The 15,800-nt window shown below is 37.7% G+C and overlaps 1 protein-coding gene across 1 annotated transcript in view; it reads right to left on the bottom strand.

Moving 5' to 3' along the window:
• Positions 1-11,043: 11,043 nt before the first annotated feature.
• The window catches only part of LOC126190751 (unconventional myosin-Ie-like), a 367,405-nt gene continuing 362,648 nt past the window's right edge, over positions 11,044-15,800 (bottom strand). The window contains exon 24 of the mRNA XM_049931260.1: positions 11,044-11,651. Coding sequence (XP_049787217.1) covers positions 11,575-11,651 — 77 coding nt within the window. The 3' untranslated portion in view covers positions 11,044-11,574. The remainder of the gene's footprint in view (positions 11,652-15,800) is intronic.

Genomic DNA, 15,800 nt, shown 5'->3' with positions numbered 1-15,800 from the left:
GGTCAGTGAAAGCAGTAAAACACCAGCATCTGAAGAAATTGTAACAGCACATTGCAGAAGTGAAAGGGTGTGTACAGTCTGAAGAACTATGTTTAGTGCTTCACTGTAATTTTGCTAAGAATTGGTCTGTAACTCTCCCACAATAAGTATAAGGGTATCATTGGAGTAATTACCAGGTTTCAATTTTTACAGAAGAGACGTATTTTCAAAACAAGACCACAAGTGTTGCAGTTGTAAGTGATGACACAGGACATGACTCGGCACATGCTTTGCTAGCAATGCGCAAAATTCTTCAACTGCAAACAGGGGCAGAGAAGATCATCATTATTTCTGATGGTGCTCCTGATCATTTTAAAAATCATTACCAGCTGTTTGAACTGAATAAGTCACATGTGCCAACTGACTGGGTATACAGTGCTACGGGTCACGGGAACGGGCCATGTGATGGTGTGGGAGGCCTGCTGAAGCACCATGCTACAAAACATAATCTTTACAAACCAAATACAGCTGCGATTCAGAATGCTGAGGATTTTATGAGAGTCGTGAAAACTTACACATCCACAGCCCTCATTCTTTCGTCCAAAGAGGAAATCGAAGAATTCAGTGAGCAGAAAAAAGACGAATGATCGGAACAAACTATTCCTGGGAAAGGAATTCAGAAGACACATTTTTGGACTCAAAGTGATGGGTGAACTCATATTGCACGCACTTTAAAGAGCGAGAAGAAATTTTGTTTGTTCGGCCAACACCTCAGAAACAGCAGGACAATATTCGGATTCACAACCTGAGAAGGGGGATGTTTGTGGCATGTGTGTACGACTGTGACTGGTGGATTGCAGAGATTATAGACACCAGTTATGAGTTAAATGAAATTGTAGTGAACTTTATGCTAGCATATGAACCAGCTGCTGGATATAGGTTTCGAGCTGAAGGACAGCAATGGCATAAGTGCTCACTTCTTGTTCACAATGTTTTGAAGATTGTAAGTGCTCCAGTTCTTATTGGTTCAACAGGAAGATCAAAGCAAGATTCTGAAGCAATGGAACACATTTTTAGTTCATTGACTGGCTAATTTCAGTACAAAACAGAGTGCACAGAAGTTGTATAAATTGAAACCTTTAAGTCTTTGGACATTTCACATACATTTTGTAACCATCTACAATGCTTGAAAAATAAGTCTCTTAGTCATCTTTCTAAACTAAAATTATGTCCAATAAAGCTAGGTTTTGTTTTTTATGAGCCAGTTATGTGATAATGTAGTAATAAAACAGGTTTTATGTATGGCGAAAATTTCAGTTGTTTATAAAACCTGAAAGCTCTCATTTTCAGGTAATGCAGAACTATATGGTACTAATCAACAGAAAAAAATCAAAATTTTATGGATTGGCATTTTTGAAAAAAAAATCCCATAAATAATAAAAAATTTCAGAATGCTATACTAAAACAGCTTTGACAGGTAAGTCCAAATGGAGGATTTCTTTGTAATCATAAAGCAAATTACCTTTCAAATAAATTTAAAAAGAAAACCAACAACATACCTAGAACTGTTCTAGATTTTAATTTTTTTTCCAACATTTGCATCTTCCAAATGGTATGTGCAGTGTTGTCTTTGGAGAGCTGTATCTTGGAGCAGAAATCTTTTTGGAGAAAACAAAAAATTCGTGTTCCTTACTTAGTCCTTCATTTTAACATTTGCTAACTTCAATAACATCCGAGACTATGAAGGTAAGATTTTTTCCTAGCCTGTCTGAATTGATTTGGACTATGCCAGGTGCAGAGCACCCGAGGATGGGGCATGTATTGACAAAGTTAAAGTGAGAAGTACTGCACGACATGATGTAGAGGACAGCAGCTGGGTGGTTCTGCACTAACCACTCCTTTCCAAAATTTTCAATGCTCACATTAATGTGGAGGTTTGTTATAACTCAGTTCAGGCAACTAAATACATCTGCAAGTACATAAACAAAGGCAGTGACTTGGCAATATTTATTGTGCAACAGCAAGGCTATACTAATATTGACCTAAGAGGGGCAGTGCAGTTGATTAGAACTGGTTGACAAGTGAGCAGCAGGGATGCTAGGGTGCTCAAGTTCCCCAAAACTGAGCCCCAGTTATTACTAGAGCAAAGGCACATTTCTAATAAAATTTTGAGATGTCATATACATCAAGACAATTATGATCTTCCCAATCCAGATAGCATAGCAACTGTAACGAAATTATTTACTCCCTTTCCTGGCACATTCTGTAATTCACAACTTGCTCACGAAAAAATATTTTTCCTTAAGTAAACAAGTGAGTGTGAGCAAGATGTATTCTCCCAGCTTCTCCCATCATCTCAATATTTGGTGCTCCCCCTCCTCAATGTCACGGGTTTGCTGGGTCAGAGGTGGCTCACACTTCAATAGCTAATGACGTAGCTTTTGTGATGGTGCATCCACGTGGATTATGAGTTTCAGCATTTACGTCTCTTTATAAATGATTGTTTAACTGCAACACTGTGAGGCAAAGCTAGTAAATAAATAAGCATCACACATGCTGTGGCATTTTTCACACGTCTCAGTGCTTATGATTGCATATCTCTTGAATTGTGTGCCTGGCAATGATATATTTGAGTAGACTCATTCAGTGTCATATGTCGCTACTGTCTGCAAAATGTGTTGCAAATAGATTTCTAACCCATTCATCATAAGAATAATCCTGATGCAAACAAACACAAACACGATGATTGGTGACAAGCTGTAGCACACTTACACTGGTGTTGTTACGCTCTTGGAAGTAGGTCCTACTTATGTATTAGATATCTTATTACTAAGTTAAGTTAAATGAAACTTTGAGGTATTCAAATGTATTAACAGCAATCAACGTTTTTCTTAATCATGCTTTAGCTGAGGCTGCTTTCTGTTCCATAGTGAAACACGCGCGTGTAACATGGTTAAAAAGTACCGAGACATAGGCTGTTCTTACAATTTTCATAAATTTACAGAGATAATCAGCTTTGAAGTTTTCCTAGTGTTGTATAATATAATGCAGTTGATACAGAAATGTATGTTAAACATGTAGCACAGTTGATAGGGTAATGGTGGTATGTGAATGAAATACGGTTATTCGTGTGTTGGTTCAAATCCTCCGAGTATTTCTTTTCTCCCCCCCCCCCCCCCCCCCCCCCTGGTAATTTGAAATACCTACATCTTGTAATTATAATACTCATCATTTTTATGAACAATGCATTACTTCTTATTTCTAATTACATATTAGATGTGAAATTCCTGTTTCCATTTTAAATACAAATTCTTAATTATTGATGTTTTATGAAAGTCTGTTCATAAAAGTGGTTGAAATTAAGAAAACACAACAATTTAATTTTTAAGGCAAAAATCAAAAACCAAATCCTATTTATTTGGACTATGTCCATCATTTTATACCACAGAGGTAGATAAGTATCGTGGAAACATGAAAAACAATCATTTTCACAACATCAAGCACATCATACAAATGGTGCATTTTTACATTTGCTACTGTTTCATTACAATATGAACCCAACTGAACTGATCTGGAGCCAAGCTGCGGGATTTGGCTCGAGAAGTAACAAGACTGTTAAGCTGCCACACTTGCTGGAACTAACACACACAGCTTTTTCACACATCACTGCCAAACACTGGCAGGATATAGAACGGCTTGTCATAAAAGAAGAAGAGTAAATGCTGTGCCTGGCTGGCTTTGTGGATTCTGTTGCTGATAGGCTCATTATCAATGTTTCAGGTGACACTTCCAGAACTGAAGTGTATTTCTCGGATTCAGATAAGGAAGAAACTAAGAGATTACCAGATGACTGACTGCAAGTAATACCTTCAGTGGCTTCAATACTTAACTATACAGTGAATTCCTTCAGTACTCTCTTACACTACACACAGCTTATGCAGAAAAATTACCCTCTGGTTAAGTCACGAATTTTCATCATTCTTGTTTTTAATTACAATAGTACATTAGCTAAAAACAATAACATGTTGCAGTTTTCATCTAGTTGTCTAAGGAGAGCTAAAAACAATAACATGTTGCAGTTTTCATCTAGTTGTCTAAGGAGCACATTGTGGGAGATATGCAATGTATTATTTCATTCTGATTAAAAATTAAATGACATTCGAAGCTGTATTACTCCTCTGCTTGTCTCTTTTTACATGTGTACTGCAGCTGGCCATGTCACTGCAGGCTAGCTGTACCTGCTGACCGGCCAGTGCTGTCCAAGTTAAATGCGCCGGTAAAGCTGTTGTCCCATATTATCGCTAAGTCGATGGGCATGCAATGCACAGCACAGTCCCACGTGAAATGGAAATCCAATGAGATTCCAGCAAATGCGGAAGAATACAATGTTTACATCAGGTTTATTCTTATGATTAACGGATTATAGTAGCAAAGAAGTAATACATTTAAACATCATGCACAATGCAGCAGTTTTTCAGGTATCTTAGTGTTTATGATGATACACCTCCTAAATTATGACGTGTAAGTGATCCTTACCCCTACAGCGGTTGCTGCCTGACAATAACGCCATCCACTCAAGGGATGTGAAAACACGTATGAACGAGGAGCTGTTGATGTCACAATATGGAATTCCATGTTCCACTACAATGTGGAGCATCACATAAAGACTCTCTCGTGTCAGATTTTTGCCACATGGAGAGGAACGTGGCCAGTCAGATGTGACATTGTTTTACGTTACAAGCAAAATATACGAGCTGCCATATTGTTTTGTGTTAAAACACTGTACTTGGGGCTGGCCGGAGTGGCGTGTGTTTCTAGGCACTACAGTCTGGAGCCGAGTGACCGCTCTGGTTGCAGGTTCGAATCCTGCCTCGGGCATGGACATGTGTGATGTCCTTAGGTTAGTTAGGTTTAATTAGTTCTAAGTTCTAGGTGACTGATGATCTCAGAAGTTAAGTCGCATAGCACTCAGAGCATTTGAACCTGTACATGGTGGATTTTCCTTCTAATGGAGTACGTGTTATGAATGTAAGTTGATTCAAAGCATCAGCAAATTGAGGATTCTAGAAAACACGTCATTTAACTATTTGTAGGTAAAGGCTTCCTGTAGCTGATGTTTTCAGTGTTACGGCTTATGTGCTACAAAAGTATACCATTTCAATGCTACAGCACAATGCTGATCTATCAAAAGCACTTCTTTTGATACAATTTACTTATTAAATATTGAATAATGACATATGTAGGCACAGTCTTTAGACTGTGTATATCATTTAAGAAGACCCAGTTACTATGTAGAATCTGTAATGCAGCTGATAGCATTGCGAGTTCTGAGCTGTGAAGAGAAAAGTTGCAGGTTTGTGACCACCATTTACTATTTCTTCACCTTTTGCTATATAAAAAATTCTGGGTCTTTCTGATTTATTTAGATGTACTATCTCAAAAGTTGATGTTATTTATTATAAATAATGTATTTGCTGCAATGGCCAACAACTGGAATGTTTCCCCAGTGGCCAGAAATCTTAATGTGACTACCAGTCTACATTGGAAATTAAACACAAGTTACACACTGGAAGTTTTTTCTATTATGAAACTTCCTGTAAAATACACACATAAAAAAAAAGTTTTGCATCGCCCCAGTTCCCAGAACTCTTGAAGACAGATGTTGACTGTGTATATTGTATCACAGAGACAGTCCCTTTGACTGTTCAGAAATGTCACGAAACCCGCCCAAAGACGTAAACAACCATGCATGAGCATCACCTACTAGATGGAGGGGTCCGACAGCCGATCAGTTCCAGTCATTCCACCAGGAAGGAGGTACACAGCTCGTGTTGTCTGTAGTTCAACCATGCCTAGACGGTCAATACCGCGGTTCAATCATGTCCACATTGTTACTTTGTGCCAGAAGGTGCTCTCAACAAGGGAAGTGTACAGGCGTCTCCGAGTGAACCAAAGCAATGTTGTTCTGACATGGAGGAGATACAGAGAGACAGGAACTGTCGATGACATGCCTCACTCAGGCCGTCCAAAGGCTACTACTGCATTGGATGACCGCTACTTATGGATTATGGCTCGGAGGAACCCAGACAGCAACACCACCATGTTGAATAATGCTTTTCGTGTACCCACAGTTACAACTCAAACTGTGCGCAATAGGCTGCATGATGCGCAACTTCACTCCCGACGTCCACAGTGAGGCCCATCTTTGCAACCACGACACCATGTAGTGTGGTACAGATGGGACCAACAACATGCTGAATGGACTGCTCAGGATTGGCATCATGTGCTCTTCACCAATGAGTGTCACATATGCCTTCAACCAGACTACTGGCGGAGACGTGTTTGGAGACAACCCGGTCAGGCTGAATGCCTTAGACACACTGTCAAGCAAGTGCAGCGAGTTGGAGGTTCCCTGACATATTGGAGATGGCATTATGCAGAGCCAACATACACCACTGATGGTCATTGAAGGTGCTGTAACCACTGTACGATGCGTGAATGCCATCCTCCGTCTGGTAGTGCAACCATATCGGCAGCATTTTGGCAAGGCATTTGTCTTCATTCATGACAATTCGCACCCCCATTGTGAACATCTTGTGAATGACTTCCTTCAGGGAAACGACATCACTTGACTAGAGTGGCCAGCATGTTCTCCAGACATGGACCCTACCGAACATGCCTGGGATAGATTGAATAGGGCTAGTTATGGATGACGTGACCCACCAACCAGTCTGAGGGATCTACACTGAATCACTGTTGAAGAGTGGGACAATCTGGACCAACAGTGGCTCAATGAACTTGTGGGTAGTATGCCACGATGAATACAGGCATGCATCAATGCAAGAGGACGTGCTACTGCATATTAGAGGTACCGGTGTGTACAGAAATATGGACCGCCACCTCTGAAGGTCTCGCTATATGGTGGTACAACATGCAATGTGTGCTTTTCATGAATGCAATGTGTGCTTTTCATGAGCAATAAAAAGGGCAGAAATGATGTTTATGTTGATCTCTATTCCAATTTTTCTCATGCCTGTATATATATGTTGTGTCTATACAAGACAGTCTAGACACAGGGTGAGGTTACCGATAGGCACGCGTACACACACGCCGGCTGGCGTGAGTTCTGGAACAGGATACTTCATAAATGCTATAAAGAAAATAACGTAATGTCGGTTTACTTAACTTTATTATCCTTGTGGTATACTTCATTTATGATGAATACAAGTAAGACTCTCTCCAGATATGATTAACTGCGCCTTGCTAGGTCGTAGCTATGGACTTAGCTGAAGGCTATTCTAACTGTCTCTCGGCAAATGAGAGGAAGGCTTCGTACGTCTAGTCGCTAGCAATGTCGTCCGTACAACTGGGGCGAGTGCTAGTCCGTCTTTCTAGACCTGCCATGTGGTGGCGCTAGGTCTGCAAGTACTGACAGTGGCGACACGCGGGTCCGACATGTACTAATGGACCGCGGCCGATTTAAGCTACCACCTAGCAAGTGTGGTGTCTGGCGGTGACACCACAATATACACCTGTCTCTGGGTTTACGGACTGGCTCATTTTTGTATCTTGCCAGTAAATACCTTTTTCAAATATCATGAGCAGCTTCAAAAAAAATTTCCTCATTTATTTGAGTAATGAAATTATGAAACAAATCTTGATTTTGAAACCAATGGGATGAAGTACATTATTTCAGTGTGCTGGTAGTTAATGCAACATCGACAAAATGAATATTATGCATGTGCAAATTAGGCATTATACCTTGACTACATTTAATTTAAAATTTAAAGTACAATGAAAATTCAATTGAGTTAATGAATAGCTTCTACTCATGTGTGTCTCAGATTATTATACAACATTATGTAGGTTTCCTCTACCAGCAGTTTCTTTCCACACCATTGATGGGTCCAGAATCTTCTTCGTGATTTTCTCTGCTCTTCTTGACAATCTCTAACAGAGTTTAGACAGCTGTTTTGTGCCAATAAAGCCACAGGTCACTGGAGAGCACTGAGAGTGCAAAACACACTAACCACCTCATCCTGTGTACTGATGGCACAGTCTGTTGTAATTAAGGGGTATTTGTACCAAACACACACACACACACACACACACACACACACACACACACACACACACAATCATAATATCCATTTTTATAATATGTACGAATTATATTACACAATTTTAAAATTTCTTTCTTATTATTTATTGTATATTTCTTCATTTTTACAAATTAGTTGTTTATGTTATAGAAAACTGTTTTAACTGCACATTTTTTTCAATTATGGTAACTCAACATCCAATCTTGGCACAACAAAATTCTTCAACTTCAAAAGCGACAGCTGCAGTACTGTGTGATAACTTGCTCTAACCTACTCAACAACAATTATGAAATAAAAGTGAGTTATTACATGGAAAATAAGCACAACAATACATTAGACATTATGGGTCTGTAATAAACATTTTATTTCATTCATATAAACCTACTCTTAAATATACTGTTCTCATGAGCAAATCTGGCAGGGTACACAGGCGGACAGTATATCTACTATGTAGAACAAGCTAATTGTCATATGAATTTCCAAAACTTCACATAACTGATTGTCTTAAAGGCACAGTGTTTATCCTGAATTTTATTTTATTTTTACTATAAATGAACTCATTGTGGCACGTAATCCTAATTCTGACAATAACATAAAATGTGTTATATATTAAACTTTATTCCACATATTTTTCAAGTATCACATTACATTCAAATATATTTCAAATAACTGTAAAATCTAACATGATGAAATATGAAATTTTAACTTAAGGCTGTGACATTAATGTTACAAAATATGCCACATGAATGACTCAAAAATCAACTAGAAACAAAGAGAGAAATACATGGGCTTCTGCTACTAAAACATGAGCAACTGCTTTGTTTACACACAGACAGAGAACTATGAATATTCGTCTGTACTGTAAAATTTCTTGGAATTAACACAAGACTACTTTCTAATATAAGAATTACAGCTAAAAAAAAGACAGACGGCAATTTCAACATAGAACCAATAAATACATTGGCACATAGCAAAGATTTGTGAGACACAGGAACTTTCATTAAATTGTTTTTAAAAAGAGAGTAAGAACACTCTGAGATCAGCAGAGCACAAATATTTACAAATGGTTTATCAAAAAGAAGTGTGGTACGCTTCTGCTCTCTAGTACCAGAAATCAAAATAAAGAAGCTTGCCACAGGCAGGACTACATTGAATCAGACATAAACGAAAGACCAGATAGGTCCAAAATTAAGAGAGTGAACAGGAAGTTATTAAACAACAGAAGATGAGGAAAAGGAACTATGGTGATACAGGACAATATCTCAAATTGGGATGCTAACAAAATTTTCCTTTTATCTCGCATAGGTGTGGAGTGCAAACATTTCTATGCAATTAGTCCATTATCATTATAATGAAAATTATTATCTGTCTTGCCCCTCTCCCCCTTTCAATCTCTCTTTCTCACACACACAGTTAATTTCTGTCTGCACTGATGAATGATACCCCAATACCTTGCATTACTGATAACATTCAAACAAATGTAAATACAAGTAAATTAACTGTAAATGTAACACATATAAAAGTAGCCAGGTTATATACAAAACTGGGATGGAAATTTCACAAACAGTACCAGAGTAACACATACAGGTAATACTTTGGAGAGACACATAAAGCACTTATGAAATAATTTAATAAATAATGTATATGGCAATAATGTCTTTTCTCAGCACATTCAATATAAACACAGTTTTGTGGAACAGACAAAACTACTAATAAAAAAATAAGGATGAAGTCACAATAAAAGCACAACTATGTTTTTGATGACATACTGTAAAAATAAAAAATAAGTTAAGTTCAGATATACAAAAATTATACAAAAATTCATGACCTTATTGTTTAAACATTCCATCTGAAAATAAGGAGTGTAAAATTCCTAGCATTTGGATAGGAAAACAGATACCTTGAAGATAAAGTAACATAGTTTTGGTAAGTAAATACCAATTTCAGAGAGGAGAGAAACTGGAAATTTTTCATCAGTCATTTTACAGTTACAAATTCCATACCCAAAAAGGTAAAGTATAAACTCCCCCACCTCATCTCTCTCTCTCTCTCTCTCTCTCTCTCTCTCTCTCTCTCACTCACTCACACACACACACACTTTTTCTGATTATTTTAGCCTACATCTTTTTGCTACAAATCCTTTCACATAATAGGCAACAACTTTATACAAAAATCTAACAATAATTGTATACAAACATCTCACTTTCTTTTTGGTACTTGTCGAAGCTCTTGCATATGTTGCTGTGACAGCTTCTTTGATGAATACAATGAAACACTGTATACAACATGAACAAAACAATATAATCACAAATTCTACTAACTCTGAAAATATGGTCAACATTAATATGTTCTACAAGTACTTCCTTTGTACTCAATGCATGTGAATAACCACACTGTGTATAAAATGGAACCTACAATCTTTAGCAATATGTTAAAGACATAATTATTTGCAGTTTAAAATACAATTTTTAAAACACTTATACTGTATCACATTATCAACATAACTACAAGGAAAACAGCCACAATTTATCACTTTCTGATTTCAGCTAAGATGTAGCTGAAAGAAAGAACAACATATGTGTAAAAAATATATTTTCCACACCCTTCAAACTTGAGCATTAGGCATGTGCATGAATGCTTCTTCTTATGAATGGCATTTGGCAGAACAGGCAAATGCAGAGAAGGAATGTTCATGTATACTCCTTAAAAAAGAGGGGGGGGGCATGGGGGAGGCAGAGAGAGGGGGAGGAGGAGTAGGAGGAAGGAAGATCATCACAGTCTATAATCACAACCTGTTGTTACCAAATAAGTGTGATGTAACACACTAAGGCATATTCAATCTGTGTTCCACAACTGAATATGTTTTACTAAATAAACTGTGCATAATGCTTAGATTTCACAAGATCCAAAATGATTGCTGCAGTGAGATATACTTATTTGTTCAGCCACAGGAAACACTTCCAGTGGGTGTAATGATGAGCTATAATCAGAATCATACTTTTTTTATATATTTTTATGAACAGCTTCTGATAATCAGAAAATGTTCTCATTTTTGTAAACATTCATCATCACAGAAAAACTTTTGCTATTTTCCAATGTTAGAAACATTAGATTGGAATATTACTATCCATTTTCACTGGAATTCTTAACTAGAATACTGAATAAATCTTACATAAAATGGCAGTGATTGATAATGTTCCTGTAGACAGTAAACACAATTGCCTGTTCGCCTGTTAGAAACAACTCCCATTGGGACAAACATACTGAATAAAATTTTAATACTATTTAGCTACTGAGAAGAGTCCCACATTCAAAAATCATTCACATGCCTAATATATCATCACAATAAATGTCAGTTACTTTGCATACCAACAAGATAATGACTTTCACACAATCACAACAGTGCATAACGCGAATATTTTTCCAAGCAGCAGGGAAAATTGTTACTTCAGTATTCAGCTTGCATGTGTTAATACTAACAAACAGTCAAACATCACATTTTTTCAACATAATTAGCAGGAAACAGTCCTTGGAGTTCACCCAGCCGCCCCAGCCACCAACCTCCATCAACTGAAAATTCAAACAATTCTTCAGTTTCAACATTTTGTTGACAGAGAACCAGCAACTTTATTAAATTCCTTACAGCATTTATTAACGATTCTGTCAAGAACTGTAGTATTGATGTTAGGTGACTAATTTTGAACCTCACACCTTCATTTTTAAGCCTGACCTACTGAGGCTGCACCGACTGTGCCTGTTCTTATTAATAAACATCAAAGTGGCAACATGCACTTTATAAATGTTTGTAGAATGAATGTACAATCCACACATACCTCTTAACAAGTCAAAATTTTGGATTTTGACTTGGTAAGAGCTATGTGTGGGTTGTAGCATTCATTCTGCAAACATTTGTATGAAGTATGTGTTGGCACTTTGATGTTTATTATTAAGAACAGGCACAGTCAGTGCAGCCTCAGTAGGCCAGGCTTGTAAATACATCTGTAAGGTTTGCAACTATTCACTTAATATAAATAATGCAACTGTAGACAGAATCACTAATAAATACTTTAAGGAATTCAAGAAATGCTGTCAGCCATTTCATTATCTGAATCAACTCATGCTTAAGGAATAGCAGAGACCACTTCAACTAGAGTAGTGCAAGGTGTTAGATTCATGTATGGTATAGATTTTGCTTTATTTTACAAACTACACTCCAGTTAGGCTTGGAAATGAGACCAGAACAAAATAAATACATAATATAAACAAATACTGATGCACATTATTAAATTTGCAAATTACTGAACATAACATATAAACAACATTCATCATTTAACTTACTAAGTTGATTCATTTCACAACTAATAATGATCCAAGTACACTTTAATTTGATCTTATAATTCTCAATGCATGATTTTAGTATTTGGATGGAAATGTGAAGAATTATGCTGTATTATTATTGAAGTCTACTTTTAAGTTCTGATTAGAGCTGGCCAACTACAGTAAATGAAGCTCATCATACCACACTAGCCTATTCACTTCTGCATAACTACTGCAACCTACACCCACTTAAACTGTATTACAGAGGTCACACTTTAGCCTCCTGTACAGATTCTCCCCCTCCCACATGCACACATGACCAGATGACTATTCCTTGTGGCCTCAGAATATCTCCATATCAACCAGTCCCCTCTTTCAGTAAAGTCAAGTAATAACACAGTTTTCTCTTTAATTCAATTCAATTCCTCTTCATTAGTTATCCAATATACCTGTCTAATCTCCAGCATTCTCCTCTAGTACTACATTTAATAACCATCATATTCTGCTCTTGTCTATGCAGTTTATTATCCACGTTTTGCTTGCTTACATGGCTGCACTTCAGACAAATACTATTAGAAAAGACATCCTAATACTGAATTTGTATTCAAACAAATTCTTATTTTTTGGATATGTTTTCCTTGCTACTGCTACTTTGCATTTTCTATCTTCTCTCGATTGGCCATCACAAGTTATTTTTCTGCCCAAATAGTAAACCTCATCTATTACTTACAGTGTCTTATTTCCTAATCTTATTCCCCCCCCCCCCCCCCCCAGCATCACCTGATTTAATTCATGAACATTTAATTTATCATCATTTTAATTTTGTTGACACTTGTGTAACACTTTTTTTTCATGATACTACCCATTCCATTTTAAGTGATTTTCTGTTTCCTACCATCTCTGACTGAACTGAAACATCATCGGCACATCTTGAAGTTCTTATCACTTGTATCTGAACGTAAATTAATTTTCCAATTCTCCTTTATTTTCCTTTACAGCTTGTTCTGTGTACAGATTGTAAAATGTGGAGAACATGACACAACTCTGCCTTGCTCTCTTCTGAATAATTGCCCCAATTTGATGTTCTTTGCTTCTTAGAGTTTCAGTTTGTTTTATTTCCAGCTTGTATATAACCTTTCACTCCCTGTATTTTATCCCTGCTACCTTCAGAATTTCACAGTGTATTCCACAACATATTCTAAAAAGCTTTCTCTAAATATACAAATTTAGGCTTGCTTACTTCTGTCAATATTCTATGGTAGCTCACACTGCCTTACATGTTCCTATGTTTCTATGAAACCTGAACTAATTTTCCTAGTGGTCAGGTTCTACCAGTCTCCTGAAATTTTTATCTTAGCTGTGGAAAAGGGCAAAGCCATGGTTGTGTGGGACACACAGGATTACATCCAAAAGATGTAGAGTTAGGTATCTGATTCAGCGTATCGCAGGCTGACTCAACGAACAGGGTTGAGAAAGAGATTACCAACCTCTTGAAGACTAACAAGAATCTTAACTCTTAATGTATTGCTCCCCTTTGGTTGTATGGACTTCTGAAGATCATAAGCAGATAACAACAAAAATTCTCATTACTTTCTGGTTACATCTCAAGTACTGAGTATTTCTAGTCAAAGGCATCTCAGTCTGACAGCACCATCTACGAAGGGAGGTCTATGCTGGGCAATGGGGCAGCATGCTTCTGCAAGTGGGCACCACAAGATTTTGCCTCAATCACACCAGGACTACTGCTGGTTCTAAGTCTACAACTATGGACTTAACACATTCTAACTGGTTGAGCAAATTCCACACAATATCAGGGTACAAGAACTGTAGGGAATGCCATTTAGAATGGGCAATGTGCTTTGTTTTAAACAGATGGCTTATGTACATTTAAGCAGCATGGGCAGTATTTTTTATTTATTTATTTTAAATTGGTAGAGGGTCAGCCATGTTTGCAACACCATGGAGGGACTACCCTGGATGAAACATTGCAAAGTTTTGCAATCCAAATGGCTCAGTTGCAAGCAGACAATGCATATTTGTCTGAGGAAATCAAGAACGAGGAATGAAACATAACTTTGTGCAGAGCATGCAGAGAAGAGGCAGAAGGAATCTGATGAGGGGTTAGCTGAAATCAGGCTTCCGCTGGAAAGGAATATAAGGATGTTTGACAGGCTTTAAACAAAGAAAAAGGGTAGGACTTGCAGAGGGGTAGAAAGTAAGGAAAAAGTAGTCAAAAGAGTAAGTATTATTGATGCACAGAGTACTAATGTTGTAGAATTTAAGGGTAGTAATGTAGAATTACCAGGTCCAAGATCTTGTGAAAATGGGTAGTTTGAATCATCTGCATGCTGGACAAAGTAAGTGTGTGCTGGATGAAGTAAGTGTGTCCTGGATGAAGTAAGTGTGTCCTGGATGAAGTAAGTGTGTCCTGGATGAAGTAGGTGTGTGCTGGATGAATTAAGTGTGTGCTGGATGAAGTAAGTGTGTGCTGTACTGAAGTAAATAAGTGTGCAGATAGTAACATGGGTGACAGTAGTGCAGTAGTATCTGCCACAATGGGTGGTAATGGGTGTTGTTTAGAGGCCATGGAGTCTGAGCCATAAGTACATGTGTATCTTCTTTGTGACAAGCAGAGTGGAACTGCAGGAGCTAATTTTGTTCTAGATACAGCAGGGGATGCATAAGAAGCTGTTGATAAGATTGACATTGTTGCAGATATTGTGGGTACGGCATTTCAAAGGTTATGGTAATGAGAGTGCTAGATCACAGGCTTCCAGAGTGGTAGAAAGCACAGGTTGCTGATACAGATGGTTGCTGATACAGATGGAAGCTGCTTACAACACAGCTGCACTTCATTGTGCATGATGGGTGTAATGCAGGTAAAGGGTACAGTGTAACCAAAAGGTTAGTCTTTCTGTTTAAGTATCATGCTAAAGCTGACCTTCAGCAACGTAGAGGAGGAGTCAGGAGAACATTGTTCCAGCTGGAGGAAGCTATCACCAGTGAAATACTGTTTCAAGGTTTGTCTATCTTGACGGACAAGCCAGTTAACTGCAGACAATATCACTTAGAAGCCTTTTTTAAGTCACTTGGTACAGTGCTGCAAGGCACCAGGAAGTAGCTTTAGATGAGCAACAGTACAAGAAAGTCTAGCATTGTGAGAAGAATTCCATCTGTGATTAGCTTTACATTGAGGGAAATAAGTGGAACTACCTGTCAATGTATTGTAGATGGTTGTACCGTACACAAGTTTTGTGCAAGCATAGCCTTAGGGGTGTGCTTTCTAGGAAAATGTGAGAGGAGCTGTTGTTGCAGAGATCTGAAAGATGTGCCAAAACAACAGGCTAAGAAACCACTGGATAGACTAACAGGAATCCTGGTCATAAAGGATCAATGGGATGG

The sequence above is a fragment of the Schistocerca cancellata genome, chromosome 6 (genome assembly GCF_023864275.1).
Source record: "Schistocerca cancellata isolate TAMUIC-IGC-003103 chromosome 6, iqSchCanc2.1, whole genome shotgun sequence".
Lineage (NCBI taxonomy): Eukaryota > Metazoa > Arthropoda > Insecta > Orthoptera > Acrididae > Schistocerca > Schistocerca cancellata.
Note: the sequence above shows the minus strand (reverse complement) of the source record. Positions and strands in the feature narration are given on the sequence as shown.